Genomic DNA, 22,141 nt, shown 5'->3' with positions numbered 1-22,141 from the left:
TGCAGAGAGTTGATTGTTTTTCTACATGATCATCTGTCACACTACATCCTGTCCACACTACAGTTGCATCAGATAGACCATTGTTAACAAAATGTGCTTGACAATCCATTTTCTGGGGGTTTTGTTCAGAGAAATAGAAATCCTGCATGGCATCTGTTTCCTTGTTTCGTAGACTGAAGTAGTTCAAACATGAAATGGCTGAGCAGATGTTCATCGTGTTTCACTGTTGCAGTCATGACTGTAGGGTTCTCCCCTGCCGGCAGGCAGTCCTCGGTCGGCCAGAATCCCAAAGTCTGGGTCCGGCATCGGCTGCTCAGCCATGCTCCCTGACGTCAGAGTGCCAGGAGTACAAAGCTGGCAGCCGACGCCATGTTCTCCAGTCTTTCTTGCCGTGCGGTGATAGCAGTTCGTAAGTGTCGGTCGGCTGACTCCTGACAATTTTTTCTAAACGTACTTCAGTCCATAGACTTTCTTCTCCTACTCAAAGCTAAGTACCCCGTTGGGGAAACTTTTTTCTTGCTCCAGTCCAATGTCAGAAAAAGTTAATAATTGTATTTCATGTGGGAAGCAAATACCTCATAAGGATTTTCATTCTTACTGTATTCCTTGCTTAGGCCCTGACCATGACGTAGCTAGTTGTCGGTTTTGTGCTAGATTTAATCAACGTACGATTAAACGAAGGTACGATTTTGCATTTCATTACTTTGGTAGGCGTTTTAATTACAAAATGTCGTCGGACACGCTTCCGGCTACCGGAGTTCACAAACGACGCAAGGATAAAGACAGGCCTTCGAAGTCCAAATCAGACGATATTGTACAAGCAGAGCCAGCTTCAGGTTCGGCCGTCATCAGTGAGGCACTTTTGCAGCCCCTGTCATCGGCCATTTCGGAACCGATGGCCGAAACGGACTCCCACGAGGAGCCAACTAGGCCTTTGAATATTTCAGTTGCAGGACCTTCGGACAATGCTCCTTCAGATGGGTCCAGTGCCGCTGTGCAGGTACCGGCTTCCAAAGGGGTTTTCAGGCCTACTCAGCTTCTAATAAAGGCAAAGCCAAAGATAAAGGCAAAGACTCCTTCCAAATCAAAGACTACAGCCCAGGCCTCTTCTGATCCGGGACCCAAGTCTCAGAAACAGTTACTTAGGATGGCGGAGGACTTACTATGATTAGGGGTTCACATCCCCCTCCAGATAAAAGGCCAAGGCAGGAATTGTATTATGACTCCTCTGATCAGGCTTCTGTTTCTTCAGTTTCTTCTTCTGATCAGGATTATTCTTTCCCTCCTTATGAGGATTCTGATGCTGAGGAATCCATTCCTTCAGCTTCTCCCCCTGAGGATTTTTCTTTTGGGGAAACTTTACATGAAATGAGGGAACATTTTCACTGGGAAGGACAGGAGTACTCGGAATCTAAGAAAAGACTTAGGAATTTTCTTCTTCTTCCCCAACATAGACCCCTGGCTATCCCTCCTATTTTGGATATTGTGGATGATGCTTTTTCGGAGGCTAACTTAACTCCTGACTCTCTTCCTCCAGCTCCTGTTAAGCCAGACAGATATTATAGGGTTCCTGATTCCCACCAGTTTTTTATACAAGAATCCTACTGCTGATCCTGAAACCATTTCTTAGGGCCCTAAGGGGGTTAAGGCCGCTACTGCTAAAAACCCCATTCCCACTGAGAAAGATTCCAGATCTTTAGAAAGATGGGGTAAAAAAGTGTACACTTATGCAACTTTATCTGTTAGGGCTTTAAACTGTCAATTTCATATGCTGAAATACCAGCGTTTTCTTCTGTCTGTTTTGAAACAAAAGCTAACTTCCATTTCCGCTTGTGCAGATGATAAGGAATTACATGACTTAATGCATGCCACTGAACAAGTTGGGAAGCATGGTTTACACTGGTTTCGATGCCTTGGAGGCTTCTTGTAGGGCTGCTGCCTCTGGCACAGTCATTAGAAGGCATGCTTGGTTAAAGGAACAAAACTTGCCAGATCAAGTAAAAGCTAAGTTATTGGATGCTCCTGTTCAGCATAATGTTTTGTTTGGATCTAAGGCTGAAGAGGTGATAAAGAAGATGGAGGACAAGGCAAAATCCATGCAAACGGTTAAGGATTTCTTACAAGTACAGCCACCCAGATTTAGTAGGAATTGGCCTACTAAAAATTGGTCCTTTCCCAATTCAGACAGGCCTCAGAGGGGTAGATACAGACGCTCCCGAGGAAGGCCCCAAACGCAAGCCTCATATAGACCAAGACAGTGGACTGCTTCCACCCCTAGGGGAGGAGAGGACAGGTCGCAAGTTCATAGAAAACAGGCTCAATGACTCCCTCTGTTGGGCTGCAGGAACTTCTTGCCTGGAAGCCCCTCTCGGAGGAAAACTTTCTCTTTTTCACCTAAATTGGACTCATGTAACCCAAGACAAGTGGGTTCTGGATATGGTTTCAAGAGGTTACAAATTCCATTTTCATACCCTACCAAGACCAAGCGGATGGCCGGATCTACCAAAACATCAATGGTTAGAGGCCTTAAACCAGGTGGAAGCCCTCTTGGCTATGAAAGCCATAGAACTGGTTCCACTTTCAGAAATGGGACAAGGTTTTTACTCAAGGCTCTTTCTAGTCCCCAGAAAGCAAAATTCATGGAGACCCATTCTGGATCTGTCAGTCTTGAACACTTTTCTCGAGATACCAAAATTCGAGATGCTTACTCTACAGCAGCTACTTCCAATGCTGACCAAAAATGCATGGATGGTAACTTTGGATTTAAAAGAGGCTTATTTACACATTCCCATCAGGCAGGAGTGCAGAAAATACCTCAGGTTCAAAGCCGGATCGAGGCATTATCAGTTCTCTGCACTGCCCTTTGGATTGTCTACTGCGCCCAGGGTCTTCACCAAATGCCTGGCTCCAGTAGTAGCTTATTGCAGACTCAAGGGAATTCAAATTTACCCTTATCTGGACGACTGACTTATTCAGGCAGACAGCAAGGATGTCTTACTGCAGCATCTAGAATTTGTTCAGAAACTTCTCAAGTTCCTGGGATTCACTGTAAACATAAAAAAGTCAAATTTGACACCCTCACAACAGATAACTTTTCTGGGTGCTCTTCTAAACACAACAACCCAGATGGCATTTCTAGCATACGAAAAACAATTACAGCTGGCTTCAACTTTCAAAACCTTGGCATCATTAACTCAGCTATCTGCAAGGAAATTCCTGCAGGCTTTGGGTTACATGGCCTCCTGCATCCTTCTCGTACCATATGCAAGACTACACATGAGGAAAATACAATGGTACCTAAAAAGTGTATGGTCTCAGCATTGCCACAGTTTAGACATACAGATCACCATCCTGCCTTGTCTTCAAAAGGAATTCCTTTGGTGGTCCAAGGCATGTACTCAAAACAAAGGGAAAGCCTTCAGTCTGCCTCCAGCCAGTCAGATACTAACCACGGATGCCTCAGATTATGCATGGGGAGCCTATTTGCAGGGCAACTGTCTGCAGGGCCTTTGGACAAAGGATCAGAAGCACCTGCATATCAATTTAAAGGAAATGTTAGCCGTTCAGAACGCTCTATTGGCCTTCAGGAATCTTCTACAACCAGGACAACTACTGATACGGACAGACACCACCACAGTTATGTGGTACATAAACAAGCAAGGGGGATCACATTCCTATCCCCTTTGCAGACTAGCCATGAATCTGTGGAACACAGCTCTAGCTTGCAAACTGGACCTTCAAGCTCAGTTTCTACCAGGGAAGCAAAACATCCTGGCAGACAGTCTGAGCAGAAACCTGTCAGACCCACACGAATGGATGCTGGACACCAAAATATTCAAGATGATTACAGCAGTCTGGGGATGTCCTCACGTAGACCTCTTTGCATCCCACCTCAATCATCAACTACAGATTTTTTGCACAAGGACATTCCATGAACTAGCTTGGAAAGTGGATGCACTATCATTCAGCTGGAGAAACCTCTCGGGGTATGCCTTCCCGCCTCTACCTCTTCTTCCACGGGTGTTATTAAAGATCAAACAGGACAAGCCCAAGATGATAATTTTGCTGGCCCCAAATTGGCCTCGACAGTTTTGGTACCCAACACTAAAAAACCTTTCTCTGGAGCCCCCTTGGGTTTTACCTCAGACTCCGAACCTTCTGTCCCACCACCAGGGTCAGGTTCTGCACTCCCATGTCAAAACTCTCAGCCTGGCTGCCTGGTTAATCCAGGGTCTATGATTCATTCTCTCCTACCCAAGCAGGTTCTGGATGTCATTTTAGAAGCCAGACGTCCTAGCACTAGAAAATCTTATGCAGGAAAATGGAAAAGATTTTGCACCTGGATGCAGGCTCACGATTCGGATCCTCTTATTCCTAACATTCCTCTGATTTTACTTTACCTGACAGACCTCTTACATAAGGGTCTCTCTTTTTCTTCCATAAAGATACATGCCTCTGCTATTTCTGTTCATTTTAATACAGACCCTCCAATCTTTTCCCACCAGCTCATGAGACAGTTTCTCAGAGGAGCTAAGAACTTAAGGCCCCCTAGATCTCCACCCATTCCTGCCTGGGATCTCAACTATGTTTTGGAAAAACTCACCTTACCAACTTTTGAGCCTGCTGCCACATCTGACAGCAAGTTTTTATCTTGGAAGGCAGCCATCCTGTTAGCGCTGACCTCTGCCAGGAGAGTTTCAGAGTTGCAATCTCTCATGGCTGTGGAACTTTATATTATTTTTCACCAAGACAGGGTGTCTTTAAAGACTAATCCTACTTTCATGCCTAAGGTGGTTTCCAAAGTCGCTTTAAATCAAACTATTCACTTGCCAACTTTTTTCCCCAGTCCTCAAAATAGGGGGGAAAGGATCTTGCATTCCTTGGATGTACACAGACAACTACGTTTTTACCTGGACAGAACCAAGGACATCAGGAAATCAGAGCAATTGTTTGTTTCTTATGCTTCAAGTTCTCAAGGTAAAGCCATTTCAAAACAGACCATTTCAAAATGATTGCTCATGGAATCAGATTTTGTTATTCACACCATGGAAAGCAAATCCCAGGGAGTATAAGAACTCACTCTACCAGAGCTGCTGCCACTTCAGCTGCCTTCCGCAGGAGAGTTCCTACCAAAGACATTTTGGAAGCTGCAACTTGGAGTTCAGTGCATACTTTTTCTAAGCACTACAATCTACCTCTCTACTCTAAGTCTAGGGCAGGCTTTGCTTCTGCAGTCTTGCAGGGCCTTTTAGCCGCCCCCTCTACTTTATGACCACCTCCCTTTTATTCTGCTTTGGGATTCAACCCTACAGTCATGACTGCAACAGTGAAACACGTTGAACATAGTACAGTTGTGTACGCTTACCATAAATGTAGATGTTCGAGTGTCTTCACTATTGCAGTCTGGGTTACCCTCCCTCCTGTCCCCTTATTTTTTCTTTTGTGTGGTTCCCTTCTTCACCCTTCTTCTGAGGTGTATTTGCAAAGGGTATGGGATTTTACTCATTTTGGAACACCTGACATCTGGGGCAAGAAAAACTGGAGAACATGGCGTCGGCTGCCAGCTTTGTACTCCTGGCGCTCTGACGTCAGGGAGCATGGCTGAGCAGCCGACACCGGACCCAGACTTTGGGATTCTGGCCGACCGAGGACTGCCTGCCGGCAGGGGAGAACCCTGCAGTCATGACTGCAACAATGAAGACACTCGAACATCTACATTTATGGTAAGTGTACACAACTGTACTTTTTATATACATTTTTTTTTTCCTTTTTTCTAAAGATCCCACCTCCAGTTATTTTATCTCCTTTATGTTTGGTACTTCAGTGACAGCTGGTTTAGATTTTTATTTCAATTTCTGTTTTATTTTATTTTATTTCTAGCCACTAGCATTAAACTGAGTAAGACCTTAGTGTGTCCAGGCATTTCAGATCTTATATCCAAGCTCAAAAGAATAATTTCTTTAGTTACAACTATTTGTTCTCCCAAAATTTGCATCACAGTACTGTGCAGGGAATTTTTAAAATCTGACAATTTGATACATTTCCCCAAAATATGTTCCTAATTAACACGGGCTTCCCCATCACATCTCTAACATTTGCTCTCTACTTGGGGACATAATCTTCTGAAATCTTTTTTGGACTTTAAAAATAAATATGTATGCATTTGCATGAAAAAAAATCTGAAACTTTCTGGCATTTGTTGCATACTTGGAAGTCTTACAGATTTCTTATAATTGCTTTCATAAACTTGCCTTTCTTTTTTCCCCAGTCTTGTATAACCTTCTATAGTATATTTTATACATCTTGCTAATTATCCTTTTTTAAAAGCAGCTTTTGTCTTAGAATCATCTAAACACAATCCCAGAACTGGTATTTCACTTAGCACTCTCTCATCCCTTTCTCTTTACCTATACCCCATTGTCAATCCATGATAGGAAGGCAGTCTAAACTTCTCATCCTTATTCCACTGTTACCTTTCCCTCCTGGACCATTTGCTCCCAGTTAATTGGCTCCTTTGCTAATCTCCTCCAGTAAATTCCAACCTCTTCTTGTCTGTTTCTGTATTCCTATTTGCAGTCATCCCTATTGGTAGGGCCTTCACCATTCCCTTGCTGGCTTAGTTACTTTCTGCTACATTATGAATATAGTCTATATGGTTGTTCTCCTTAAGGGCTTGTTTCTAAAATCCTAATCATTCTCTGTCTTTCAAGTTTCTTCTCCCCTGTTTATAATTACCCCTTTCCACTTTGATTTATAACCTTTTGCTTGAGTTATGTAATTGAATCTTAACTCTGTACCTCTAAAATACTGCCTAGCTTATCGGGAAGAATAAAACTAAATAAATTCCTTCAACTTCTTATTACTTATTATCCATAACATTTCCTCTGGCTGATAAAAATATGCTAGAATCTGCCTATAAGACGAAAGGGACTAAACTCATTTTCTTTGTTTCCTACTGTCATAGGTTCGTAGGTGTGTACTAGGCTAATGGCCCTGGGGCCTTTACAAGCCTAGCCATAAGATTACCCTGGCATAGTGCCACCCGACCTTAATTCCCAGTGCCTCTGTCAAGTAGAGCCACAGGAGTTATCACCGGGGTGAATTTTCTGTTTCCCATCCACTCATCAAGATTTCTCTTGAAGAGGGTCAGCGAGGTGCTCTGCTTGACATGTATGGGAAGTCTGTTCCATAGCATGGGCAGTCTATATCCATAATCAAGGGCTTCTAGCTTTTCGGGGTTTTTTTTGTCTTTTTCATCTCTTCCCACGTATCCTTAGTTGCCATAACAGTATCTTTTTTAATCCATATACCTAAATATGTAATTGTTTGTCCCCATAAGTATGGGTATTGCTGAACCAATTCATGGATAGGTACATAGTTTACAGCTGTAGTCTTTGTTTTATCTTCAATTATTTTACATCCTGAAAAGGTATGGAACTGTCTTAAAATGTTCCATAACACCAACATAACCCTTTCTGGATGTATCAAGTGCAAAATATCTGCAAGCAAAGGTAATTTTTCTTGATTACCATACCAGTTTTATGCTTGAATTTCTGAATCCCTTATTTTCTTTGCTAACATCTGAAAATGTAAAGGGATCCCCTTCACTTCACCGACACGCCACAAAGCCGACACCCAAAACACAGAGACCAAAAGACCGACGACGCAGATGATCGACAAGGTGAAATCCCGACAGCCGAAACACCGACATGGGCAACGTGTGAGCGCGACTCGGTAAGTGTGCGATAGTGAGGGATTTAGGGTTAAGGTGCGGGAAAGGTGAGTGTGCGGTAGTGTAGGACTTGGGGTTAGGGTGCGGGTAAGGTAAGTGTGTGATAGTGACGGACTATAGTTTTAGGGGCGGCTTAAGTGAGTTAGGGTGCGAGTAGGGTGATTGTGCGATAGTGACGGACTTTATGTTTAAGGGTGGGTTAAGTGAGTTAGAGTTAGGGTGCAGATAGGGTAAGTGTGCGATAGTGACGGACTTTAGGTGTAGGGGTGGGTTAAGTGAGTTAGGGTTAGGGTGCAGGTAGGGAAAGTGTGCGGTAGTGTCGGACCTTAGGGTTTGGGTTAAGGTTAGTGCATATATAGTTGTGTGTAATGTGTAGTTTACGTTTTGTGTGTCTGTGTTTTGGGTGTCGGTGTTATGATGTTCGGTTTTGAGAGTTGCCGGTATTGTGTGTTTTCGGTCTTTTGGTCTCGGTGTTTTGGGTGTCGGCTTTGTGGCATGTCGGTGTAGTGAAGGGGACCCATGTAAAGCAAACAGCAAACAGGAAAGAGAACATCTGTGTCTGGTTCCTGTGTTCAAAACATGTTGTGTCAAAGATGAACCTCTACCCGTAATTCTTACCTCTGACCCTTCACATATCTTCCTTGTTTAACCATATTCTGTCTGGGAATGGAAATGCTACCATTGTCCTGCTGAAAATACTAGCTATATCTATGTAATATTTTTTCCCCCCTCAAGATCTACCAACGATGTCATCTTTTTCTTACATGCTGCTTCCCTCTGGATCATCATTGTATTATAAATGTTGTCAGATGTTTGCCTCCTTTCTGCAAAGCAACACTGATCCATATCTGCCAACTTTGTTGACACCTTTACCATTCTCTTAGGTAGTATAGACATAAACATTTTATAATCATGATTTAAAATTGAAGTAAGTATATGTGAAATTGGATCTAAAGGTTCTTTACCGACCCTGGGTTATACAAATATGTCCAAAACTCTGGTTACCCCCCCCCAAAAAAAAAGTTAAACAAAACCTTCCAGCTGTAAAGTACAGTTGTTTAAAATCTTACCATAATAGTAGATGTCCTTCTGTTCACTGTTGCAGTATCGTAAACAGAAGGGGATCTCCCACCCAGGGCAGTCTGATGCTCAGCCAGTATACAAAAGCCTAATGATCTTGGATGTGCCATACATCACAGTTATGCTCCACACACAGATTGTAGGGCATAAAAGGGGTGTACGGACGCAGTGATGCAGAGTCCTGTCATATCATTCACAGGCATTACTCCCAGAAAGTGTTCCTCAACTGTGGCTAGTCCTTGAAATGTCCAAATACCTGACTATTATAATCATTTGCTCTTGATTGCTGATGTCTGGCATGCAATCAAGAATGACAGAAAAGTACCTAACATCCTTCACCTTTCCTACAGTAGTCCTTAAAGTAGCATTTGAGAGCAGCTGGATAATTTCATCCTGTATGTCCTTCCCAAGATGTCTCATTACTTTATTCTTAATATGATGCAAATGTTCAGAAATGATAGAATTAAACTGTGACAAAAACTGTACCTGGCCTAAGAAATTGCCATAGCCATGTCTGAGTAATGTATCACTCTTCCCATGGAATGCCATGGTCTGATCTTGTCTGCTGAGTCTGGCTTCTGTGAGTCTTCAGATCCGACACAGACCAATTCTAAAGTCTTTAGCCCACTTTGTTTCGCCTCCCTTACCAATAACTCCCTGCTTCTACTTCAATTCCGTAGCTCTAGTTTTCCACCATTCAGGTTTGCGGCTTGATCTTATCTCTGCTTTGCTTTCTCTTTTTTTGAGAAATTACCATAATGATTTGAGAGTTTGCTCTTCCCTTACCCTTGGTTCATACCGTTTTTTTGTTCCTTGTCTTTCTAGGTAGTTAGGTACATAGTGTCTTTTGTGTCATCCATTTTTTCTTCCCACCCTTTTGTTGCGTCCTAGTATTGTGTAGTGTGCTGTGTGGAATCATTTGTCGTTAAACTAGCTTAGCTTAGTTTAGTGTTACGTATGGATAAAGATTTTAAAAAGTACATTTCCTGTGGGCACAAGTTGCCTTCCCAGGACACACACTTAAAAAGTGTGTATATTGTTTGGGACGGGAGCATATCGATTCCAGATGCTATATCTGTGAAAGTTTTGGTAGGTAGGCCATCAGCAAATGTAGGGACAAGTTGGTGTTGAAAAGACTTCTACCACGGGTTCTACATCTTCTCCATCTGTTTCTGGGGTGGCTTCTCCCTCGGCTCCAAGGGCTGCCTCCTAGAAGACCTGACAGCAAGACTACAGGCATTCCAAAGGGGATCCCAAGAGTTCCACTTCATCTTCTGCTTCTGGCCATGCACCCTTGGGATCATTGGACTTGAAGGTCCCATGACTTTCGGGCTCCTTGGCTGTTCCTGCCCCAATATCAGCCTCGACATCTCAAAGCCACTCACCTTCTTCACTGAAAACTAGTAAAACAACTTTTCTGGTTCCAAGCATCCCAAGCCCCTTCTTGATTAATGGGGTTCCTTCAGTTAGGGTAGCTTCCCCCTTTTCTCCGGGCACCCCACCAGAGTCCTCCCCATTTCTTTCCTAGTTCAGGGCTTCTCCATCATCCATAGATTGAACCAGACAGAGACAGACAACATGGAACTATCATTGTGGTATGTACATAACTTTCACTTACTTTCTGTGAGGTACTGGACAGTAGCTGTAATGTGTTTTAACACATCATATCAGTGAGTATTTTTTTTTTTCTTCAATTGCTGCTCGTCTCCTATCATCCATTGTCTGCACACTCTTTAGTCTGTTGTCCACTTCCTTCTACTTTGAGTATGCATACCCTGGTGCTCAATCATGGCAGTGTAAAGCTTTGGATATCTCTGTTCATGCTTTGTTACCATCTGACCAAAGAAGGTGGGTAGAATGTCTATACATTTGAATGTATTTGCACGGAAAGCAAAGTAGTGCTTCTTTTGAGACTGAAAATATCAACCAAGTCCTTTTGTCTCCCTCTCTCTGTTAGACAGCATGTTAAAATAGTTTTCTGTTGTCAAACTTTTCTGTTGACTGGAAGTGTGATAACATCACTTGCACAAGTCCATGCTGGATGGCAGGTACTGTAAACTCATCCCTTATCAAGTCTGCCAAGATCCCAGATCCTCAAGACACGCCTGACACGTCCTGCAAGTCACAGGCTACATCTGTTGTCACTACAGAAGTATGGTCTGCTTCTGTAGCAAAGTCTGGTAATCCTTGTTGAACCTGTAAAGTTGAATCTTCAGGTATTAACATAATGCTTTCCATGGTAATGGGGGAAGGCTCATAGTGGGCAGACTGTGGTGCAGCTGCAACACAGTAGGTGCTTTCTATAATAAGGATACTTGAATCACAGTGGGTAGGTTGTATTGCAGGACCACTGTGTTCTACTGCAGGTAGATTTTTTGTTTCATCTTTCTTCTCTTATGACCTAAAAAAAAAATGTTGTAATGGATCCCCACTGCCTCTTTTCATCCTCTGCTACTGCAGCTTTCTCTTTGCTACTCCTGACAAATACATGCACTTCATTTCTAACTGGGAATGGAAATAAATCAGAATTAGTACCTGTTCAGCATCCGGTTCTTTTGTCATCTTAATAAAAAGCACCTGCACTTTGGGTACAGCTTTCAGCACCACTTTCTTCGCTCTACTCTTGCCACATTATACCTACTGAAAGTGTGTGAGATAGTAGACTTTAAGAAGCTAACATTCAGGGCACTTATTCTGATAGTGACTTGTTATGGATGTTATCTGGCAAATGTAAAGTCAGATGTGACAATAGTGGAATGTTTATCCATCAGATTTTTTTAATAGTCCCACAGAGGCCAGCATTCTTGACTCAACTCTGAACAGTAGGTAAAACTGAAGAATATTACAAAATAATATACCTCTAATAACATACATCTGTTCCATTGACATCACTTACCATTGTACCGTAAGCAGAAAAACTGAGGAGTAACAGTGACCAGCAGGCAAAAAGAAGTCTAATGCATATAGATACCAGAAAAATAGGTTAACTCCAAAAATCAATGTAAGTTATTATGACTGCAGGCACAAAAGAATGGGTAACCAATACTGAAAACACTGATTATAAGGGCAAGCTGTACAGTTGGCAAGATTGAAGAGTATTACAAAATATATACCCCCATGGTGCATGCTCTGTTACTGTTGTGTACCACAGGCAGAAAAACTGGAGAGTCCTTGACTAGTAGGCCAGAAGTAGTCAAACTCAAAGGAATACATTCAGGGACAGATTTTCAAAATTCCTGTTATAATTTTGAACGCTGCTAAGTAGGTATTTTCTAAAGGATAATAACTACAGCATCAATGATAAGAAAACCATCAAGTTTTAAGGCAAACAAAAATATGAGGCAATCCTTGGGAAATTCTTTAAGATTCTCCCCCTTTCTCTTCCGCAGGACACTTTAAACATTCCTATTACAAACTGTCTGGAGTAGGTGATTACACCTGCCTCCTACTTACTTCTCAACCTCTTAACACAAGAATTCTGGGCAAAGCCAAAAATAATGGTAGAACAAAGGACATAGTCAGGGACATAAGAACTTAAACAGATGCTAGAACAGATTGTGCAGTACCATGCATTTTCTGAAGGACATGGTCTGAAAATCAAAAGCTTAGATTGAAAACCACATTTGTGAGGGTCAGACCAAAAGCAACAAGCAAATATATAGAATTACTAGGATATTCTCACAACACCGCCCTCTTGGCACATGAATTCTGCACAGAAGTGTAAAGCCGAAGACAGATCTTAAATATTGCTCTTATAAACATGCCAGGATACTTGACAAACCTTCTTTAGTGTGAATTTTGTGAAGGATATAAATTCGAGAACATGTGTTATTTTGTAACTTCAATCCTCAATGTTTTGTAACACCACCAAAATTGTTATGAAGGACAGACCAAAAATAGTATCAGATAAAGGTCTGAACATTCTGCAGTACTCACAGTCCCCCCCACCCCTTACAACCTCTTATCACAAAGTGTGTAAACAAAGGCAAAGGTAGAATGGTAGGACAAAGGTGTAAAATCAAGGTCACACTTTAATAAACATGTACCAAGCTGGATATACACCAATAGTATCAAAGCCCCAATCCCATCTCTCAACCACTTAGCATAAAAAATCTGGACCAAGCCAAAATTCAAGGTAGGACGAAGGTGTAAAAGCAATGAGACACAAATCAGAGATACATTTTAATACTGCTTTTGCAAACACATACCAATCTGGACATTCAGCAATATTCTAATATCTCCTCTACCTCACCCCCAACTCTTAGCACAAGAAATCTGTAAAAATACAACAGCAATGGTAGTATAAAGACATAAAAATCACATTTTAAATGCTGCTTGCACAAACTGATAAAAATCCGGGCATTCGGCAATATTTTCACAATCCCCTCCCCCATCTCTCAACCATGTAGCAGAAGTTGTCTAGACAGTACTAAAAGTAATGACAGGAAGAAGACATAAAACCAGAAGCACATACATTTTACATGCAGCTTTTATAAACTTGTATGCAGACAGTTGCCAATATTCTCAACCCCCTACATCTCTCAATCTCTTATCCCAAGAATTCTGAACAAAGGCAAAAATGATGAGGGCCAGAAACAAACAGAAGCTTCCGTTTTCCATAGTGGAGCTAGTTATTCTACGATAAAGCTTCAGCTTGCCGCAGTCTCTAATTTTCACATAGGAGGAAATCATTCTTCCTTGGCGGCATTGAGATTATGTAAGGCCTTCCTCAAACATACCTTTTTACTTTGACCCACCTGTTAAGGATCCTACTCTTCCATGTGATGTAATGGTTCTTCTTCATACCTTGACACAATAACTCTTTAAACCATCTGCCAATGTAGACTTAAGGTTTTTGTCTTAGAAAACCATTTTCTGATTGCGATCACATTGGTCAAATAAGTATCAAAACTTCCATCTCTGTCTTCCCAGCCACCTTATCTGTTTTTTCATAAGGACAGGGTGACACTCTGTATTATCCTTCCTTACCCAAGGTGGCTGTCAATCAATCCATCAGTCTCCCAGTTTTTTTTTCTAAACTTTCCCAATAAAGGAGAATACATGCTGCATCTGTTGGATGTTCATAGGCATCTTAGATTCTATCTCCACAGAACTAAAGATTTCAGAAAGTCAGACCAGCTTTTTGTTTCCTTTTCCAAAGCTAAATTGGGCAAGTTGGTTTCAAAGGAATCTTTGGTCAGCTGGCTCACTGATTAGATTTCATTGTTTATTTGAAGAAAAGATTGACATTACCTAAACCTCCTAAGGCTCATTCCACTAGATCTGTGGCCACAGTATCCTCCTTTTGGTCCAGAACTTCCTTTGATGAAATTTGTGCAGCTGCTACATGGTCTGTTACTCATACCTTTATTGTTCATTGCAAGCTGGACTTTTGTCTAGGGATAGGGCAGTGTTTGACTCAGCTGTGCTCCAAAATATCCTTCCTTGAGGGCCTCCCAGGGTTTTCTGTAGCTGGGGACTCTGCCCCATCACTTGAGAAACAGATGAAAAAGACAACATTGGATATGAAAGTTATGTACTCACCATAATGATGCATCTGTGCTGTCTGTTTTCATCCTTCCTTAACCTCCCACACATCTGCCCTTTTCCTGCTGTTAAGAAGGTTTACATTCACCTCTTGGTATATCCTGAGGAATGATTCCTGTCTGATGTTTGAATGAGCTCCAACCTTTCTTTTCCCTTCCTTCAAGTCTAACTAGAAAAGGCAACTATATTTGCTGAGTACCTTGTAGTACAAAATGGTAGTCTGAATAAGGGGCAAACTCGATCTGAGGTAATCCTGGCCAATGAGAGGATTATGGGTACAGGTAGGCGGTTGAGCTATGGAGCCAAGGAGCAATAAAGATAGATAACACAGATGCATCATTATGGCGAGTACATAACTTTTATTTTTGGACTGTGAGCTTGAGACAGGCAAACTGCTTCCCCTTTTTACTGTGTGCCCCCAATATTCAGCTTAAACTCTGAGAGAAATATTTTTTGTTGGTGTAAATATTGCATTTCTAGTGTTAATCTCAAGTTATGTCAACATTAACCTTTGTGTTCTGTTGATTTGCCTAAAATGCCTTTTTGTTTTGTTATATTTGCTACTCTTTTGTATATAGTTTCTGCAAAAAAAAAAAAAAAAAAAAAAATTGTCCACTCAATTCAAAGGCCAACTGGTTGGCTTTTTTCACACTAAATTACAGATAGAAAGCCTGCATAACCTCCCCCAGTAGGTCTATATTTAGAGGAGTTCTCTTTTATCTTGCAGTAATGTAATGCTTTTTGCTGCCACTTGCAAGTGCATACATCACTGGACTAACCTTGTGTGCTGGAATCAGCTGCCGTTCACAATAATGTGCATGAGCAGACTGATTGGCTATGTCATCTGTTGTCTCACATCTCTCCCCTCCCAACTTCATCTGTATTTCCTCCCCTCCTGGGTCACTCCCCTTATGTTATTACTTACACCTGCTCGCAAACTTCACATCGGTCATATACAGTGCATTCCAACACTCTTTCTTCACCTTCACTGTCTTACCCTGTCTAGCACCAAAATAAAAGTACTTCAGAATCTCAATGCAAAACAGAGTGATTAAAACACCTAATAATAATTTGCCTCCACTAACGTTACATCGCTGAAATACAGTACAAGTCATTCTTCACCTCCATCAAATTGCCCATATCAATCCCTAAATAACAGAATGTTCAACCATCTCAGTGCAAAACAGTGTGATTAAGAAACTTAACAATGATCTTGCATTTGCATAATACTGCTGACCCAGGTTTGCTAGCCGCATCCCTCCCACTGCACCTCACTAAGCAACGCCCTTCATTATGTATGACATAGTCACACTCTAAACTTCATTTGAGGAACTGTTAATTATCTTGTGTTTTTCTAAGAAGTTGTCACTATTTGGGAGAGATCACAAACTCTTATTGTGATTCTTTCTTACATTCCTCCCTGTTGACCCCTTCCTCTTGCAGTGCCCATCATCATTACTAATCCTAGATCTCTCTAGAACACTTCTCTCCCAGTCTCCGCCTTCTTAAATAATTCTGTGCAGCTCTCAATGCTGACAACCCAACAAATGTCTTTATAATCTTCCCGTACTTAGCCATCCTAATCCCAGCATCTATACATAAGACCCATCAATGTTGTTTCCTGTAATTTTCCTCTCAAGGCCCTCCATTATCTCCACCTGACACAGTCACAACACATATTATTCTCCCTTTGTAACATTTATTTACAGGCTTCTAACCATTAACAATTAACATACTGAACTCTATCTGCCTACATCTAAAAACTGTCACTAATAAACAGTCCTACCCATCCTCTGTCCTGAAAATATTATTCCACGTTCTTTAACTCCTTTACTGAACGTACTCCATGCTAATCTGGAATCCGACCCTTACGAATCACGCCAATCAATCTAGGACCCAAATCCCGTGACCTTGGCACCTCTTAAGATAGCCTTGATAAATGTGTGCAGCACACCCAGTAAACTGGAACAACTGGATGCTTTCATATCCACCCAAATACCTGTTATGTTGGCGATCCCCAAATCATGACATCAAAAATTATGTTCTTGTTTCTGCAGTTGTGTAGCTATTCAATACTAGGCCATGCAGCAGGGTGGGTGGGGGAGAACACTTTCTATTAAATTTAAATCTTAAAATAAATTTATACTTAAACTCTATCAAAAAATGATCATGGCCCCAAACTGGTCAGCTGCTATGATATCTGTTAAAAAGCAACAATCATTAGCTATTACAGTTGCACATCTCCCCCAACCCCAAATTACCCCCTTGCAAATCACAATACATTTATATCACTGGTATATATCATACATCAAACAAATGGCTCATGTCATATAATTATTCTTGGGAATTTCATACACTCTCTAGTTAAGGCCGTATACTACTCGTACAAGAATCCACAAAGCCAAATTGTAAAACAGGAAAGTATACCCCCCTAAACCACATAACGACTGGATTTGTCTCATAACTTTCCATCCTACTTCACTCAATTAGTGGCCACTGTCCAATCAACTGCACTAATAAAATTGTAAACCAAACTTGCTCCTTCCCATCAATTCAGCAAACAGTTAAAGCTCTAAACTACGAACTCTCTCAAACAAATTGGGTCCCTCTACTCATGGAAAAAAACTCCCAAAATAGTAGTCAACTCCTTTATTAGCATCTACCTCTCCTTCAAAATAAACACCTTCCCACTGTGTCTGCTTTCCTGAAACCAGTAAAAAAGTGTTTGATAACCAGGGAACTTTAAAGCCTTCTACAAGGAAAGAGGCAGAATTTGGGCCCTTTAGAAAAGAGGTTCAACTTTAGAAAGCAGAGGGAGTTTGACAGTATTTGGGAATCTAGCTAAAAAAGCCCCCAGATTTACAAACCCATTTTTCTAAGAGCTATGTAATCATCTGTCCAAAATCAGAAAAACTTCTAGAGCCTAGTAAAGTAGGTAACAAGATGAGATCCCTAATCAAATTACAGTCCATATTAATTCCTTAATCTTCCTAGACTTTCTAAGAGAATTCTAATATCTTCCCTTTACCACATCATCTTATGTAATCCAAAGCAGGACCTGAAGTAGGCTGTCCTACATTCGGTTCTAAAATAATGCATTCAAAAGATGTTCAGGCACTTTTAGAGAAAAACACTACTGATTCTCTGGTTGGTACTAATAGCTTTTAACCCTGGTTTATTAACCTTTGCTATGATTATGCCCTCCAGCCCTTAACTCACATCTGCAGTCTCTACCTCAGTAGCATTTAAATCCCAATGGAAAAAATAGCTACATTTATTCCTAAGACTACTAAGCCAGTGATTTACACCCAGTCTGTATATTGCTTACAAAAGGAATAGTTTTTAAAAGCTGATAGTCTCCTTGAAAACATTCAGAAATACAGAATTCATAGCTGGCATCAGTATGTCTTCTGGGCTTGCAGAAGCACAGTGATCACCATCTATACCCTTATAGATAACATATTACAAAGTGTAAACAAAGGACTTCCAACAGGTGGCCCTATTAACAGACGTCAAAAAAGCCTTCAGCATAATAGATCACCCACTCTTAATTATTCCCTACACACAGCAGCCCTCAGCATTTAGGCTCTACGGTGGTTTAAATTGTACCTGCCGAGTGTTCCAAATAAAAATAGGGTAAACTACTTCCCCATATGCAACCCTGCAAGTAGGAGTTTAGTCCTCACCACTCTCCCCTATATTATTTATTCACTTGTGAGCAAACTGCCTATAGACCTCCACCGTGTCTACATTATCCTTTATGCAGATGACAGAGTCCGTTGCAGATAAAATCAGTCTGCCACAGATTTACAAACTCACCTAGAAGAAGACATTGAGCTGCTGTGTAACTGGCACCAGAGTCTTATGGTAACTGTTTGAAATTCTGAGACTCATAAGTGCGAGATCCAGAATACTGAGACTGAATGATTGAAAATATGGATTTGCATATGTCAAGTTTGGCATTGCCATTTCTCTAAATATTCCCTTTTTCTCTGAGGTACTACAATGTAGCAGTTGGAATATGTAAATTTGAAAGAGGTGGGGGGTTAGCCCCCCCAAAAAAATACATCTGGTGTGCAAGGGGGCTTGCCTAGCTGCAAACACGTCTTTAAAGGAGACCGGCAATGTTGAGTGTTCATGTTTGACATCCATTGCTATGCACTTTTTCTTTCTTAATTATTCCAGGGCCAGCATTTACTATTCTTAGAATTACAGTAGGGAACCAAATCATAAAATCATTTTAGCGCCAGCAAATCCAAGACTATGCTATTTGGTACCCCACAAAGATTATACAAAATACTAGACAATTGAGCCTTTCTCAACAAAAATCAAAATCCAGTCAAAACTGTGCAACAGCAGGATACAGGGGATTATGACTTTGACTCGTGCTTTAACTTCCAGTAACACAGGAAAATAAGTAAATCTAAAGTAAAGCACTCGCTCTTCTGGACCAAATGCATCTCCCACCTTATTTTTCCAGAAGGATGAGTAGCAATAGGCAAAGGAGTCCTCCTACCACAATTAGAATAAATTGTTACTGCTATAACAACAACAAAAAATAGCAAGCACTGCAAACTGCAGCAAATATCTGCAGATTTATAACTCTTGTCTCCTCAAAGAGAATGTCACTGCTCTGTTGTATCAAAGGCTAAGTGGCTCACAATCAGACAAAGTCTACACTCCTCTTGCTTACTTGCTGTTTTTTAACTTAAGCTGTTTCGTCTTCTTCACTGCATATCTGTCAGAAAGAATAACCCCTTATAATCTATCTCCATCCATAAACCCTCAAATTCTTCGCCATTAACTACTTTCCACTGGTCTGAGCAGGCTCCTAAAATATGAGACTCTCTGCAGCTACATACCAAGTCCATCTTCAACTTCCAAAATTCCATTTTAAATATAAATAAATACCTATTGAAGGCAGCATAGTGCAGATTCTTTATCAACTGGATTATAACTTAACAGCTAACCACCCCAACTCAGTGACCCTTAGCCACTCCATTTTTCCTTCTGTGTAAACAGATAGCAAGCTTATTCCAGTGTGACCAAATCTAATATATATATATATATATGTATATGTGTAATATATATATATATATATATATATATATATATATATATATATATATATATATATCCCCTAAATTCTTTTCTTAATGTTCCTTGTTCATTTGTCCTTTCTTCCTCCCATACTGCATAAACATTTCAGCTGCTTTTCCCTCCCCTCCTCCCTTATATCTCACCACTCGTCACAATTTTATCTTATCCCTGTTAGTCACCATCTCTTCTCACCAATGACATTTCCTCATATAAAACCTGCCATGCCTTTTCCTACTATGTGTATTTTGTAGTACTAGATTGTAACAACTGTGTTGGTTAATAATTGTATTTTATTAGCTTTTTGTTTAAGCTAATGTCTGCCACTCATTTACCCGATTGTTCTTTGGACATAATTGCTCTAATGGTATGTTGTGTTCATTGTCTTGTATTTGTGTACCCTGAGTCTGAAAATTGTTCAAGTGGATCAAAGTTCTACTTTGGTTAATAAGAGTAATTGGTTTCTTATCTAAAGTTACTGCTTGGAAAGAAAATGGTCTGAGGATGAGCACAGTATTTAAACTATGTGGTTTTAAATGTATTACTTTAAAAAATCTAAAAATGTCAAAGCAGTTCTAAGAGATTTATTTTGCTGTGCCCATATTTCTAGCATTTCTACGTGTTCAAGCCCCATAAATCTTGGGCAGATGTGAGCATACAGCATGAGAATGAAAAATTTCAAATCCCTAGTTTTCACAAGCAAAGGTTTTGTCTAGCCATTTGTTAACCCTCCCTCTGGCATGCTACATTGCTCTGAATTTCAGTGATTTGTAGTAGGATCCTGAGTTATTGGATTTGATAATTTCTGCACCATTACATCATTGCTGCTGTGGTCACCCCTCCTTCTTCCAGGTACTTTGAGATACACTTGTGCAAAGGCAGTAGGTCTGATTGTCATTGTGGTGAACTAGGTTTAACTATAGTAGCCTCAGTTGTAATACAGTGCTGGGTTAATGGACTAAGTAGACAAGGGCCAGTTTTACATGGCTGAAAAGGGGTCCGAGGAATATTTTACTTACCGAGTTGACAAACAATTGAATATCTAAATACAGATAGTTTGGAACTGGTACACTGGGGCTCACTAGGACTGGGAATAAAAAAAAGCTAAGATCCAGGATATGATATCCTTGGAACTGCTGGCTTTATTTGAAATCTTTGAATATTATTGCTGGTTTTCTTCTGACTGGTGTATTTAGTTACATAAGGTTACGTATTACTGAACTGTTTAGGCAGTTTCACATTTTTTAGTTTAAAGTCTAATCTTCATAATGCTTTCTAGACCATTCTCTTAGTATTGTTGACTAATAAGATTATTCCATTTCCAATTACTGCTTTATATGGTCTTTTGTTTTGTTTTTTTCAGTAAAAAAGACAAACAAGGATATTTCAATGTCAGAGGCATCGACATTCCTTTTGAAGGAAGACAGCAGACTTGCATATCACTTTGTCCTACCCATCCAGTAGCACATAGTGCAAGTACAATTGGCCCATTAGAAGAGGATGTCAACAGTCGTAGGCATGCTCATGCAATTCCTACAGGCAGTTTGCCAAGTACATTTAATGAAATCATAGTACGTATGTTTAAAATTTACATTTTTTTAAATAATCCATTATATTTGGTAGAGTATTTGTTGCACTTGCAACATAGTTGTTTAAATTGTTAAACCAGAGAAACACGCACAAGAAAATATTGTATTTTAAATTTTAGATAAAGGTCTGTCATCATTTATCTTCTGTTCTGTATATTTGTGTTTTTTTTTTTAACTTTGTTCATTAAGGGAATATATGTCATGGTATTGTTTAAAATAAAATTTTGCAGTTAGATGTGTGTGAAGTCTTATAACTCAAGAACTGATTTTACAGAACTCCGGCTGCAGGAAGCCAATAGGACTTGAAACATTTACTTTGCTAGGTTGCTGGCTCCGTCCCATAACGCACTGCTGATTCCTGGCTCTCCATTTCATATCTACCACAAAAGCTTGTGTTGATTCAAAAAATAGGTTTAGACTGTTTGAGGATTGTATTCTGAAACTTTAATACTGCATTTTCAGTAGAGTTTTCTAATCTTTATGGCAGTTTGTTATCTATGAATATTTTATAATTATGTGGTTGTTCCCAAGTTCTCAGCTTTTTTAATGGGAATTGTTATAAGTTCTTATTCATGTGAAACTGTTTCATGCTGTTTTACTTTCAGGCATATGTACTGCCTCACTGATGAAAACTGGGCTTTCTTGGTGCCTTCTGCCTCTCATTTATTTTTGTCTCAGTAGAAGCTGCAAAGCATACATAGAAATGTTCTCTTTCCCTTTACTTAGGTTTAATCTGTTCACATTTGTTATACATTTTTTTTGTATTATCTGTTCTTATTAATTTTTTCATGTAGACACTCTCCCAACCTCTGATCACCTTAAAATGTTCCACTTGGATTTTCTGTTAATTGCCTCCTTAGGAGCTTGGGTCTCCACTAGTCAACATGTAGCTCTTGTTGTTGTTGGTAAGATGATGGATGTTTCTTAACTTTCAAATTCTGCCTCAGCCTCTACAGTCATTTTCGTTTCCTTCCTTCTGTACCCATCGATTATGGCTCTGCTCTTGACTTTCTCCATTGTAAGTTGCCATCTTGGCTAGAGCTTTATCACTTGGGAAATCATGGACATTGTCATCTCTAGGTAAATAACCGCTTGG

General features: G+C 40.4%; 1 protein-coding gene across 1 annotated transcript in view; it reads left to right on the top strand.

Annotated features, from left to right (window-relative positions):
• The window catches only part of DENND4A (DENN domain containing 4A), a 2,763,357-nt gene that overhangs the window by 2,400,280 nt on the left and 340,936 nt on the right, over positions 1 to 22,141 (top strand). The window contains exon 31 of the mRNA XM_044077857.1: positions 20,820 to 21,027. Coding sequence (XP_043933792.1) covers positions 20,820 to 21,027 — 208 coding nt within the window. The remainder of the gene's footprint in view (positions 1 to 20,819; positions 21,028 to 22,141) is intronic.

The sequence above is a fragment of the Protopterus annectens genome, chromosome 7.part0 (assembly GCF_019279795.1).
Source record: "Protopterus annectens isolate FY-2018-M chromosome 7.part0, PAN1.0, whole genome shotgun sequence".
Taxonomy (NCBI): Eukaryota; Metazoa; Chordata; order Ceratodontiformes; family Protopteridae; genus Protopterus; species Protopterus annectens.
This window is presented reverse-complemented; position numbering and strand designations above follow the sequence as displayed.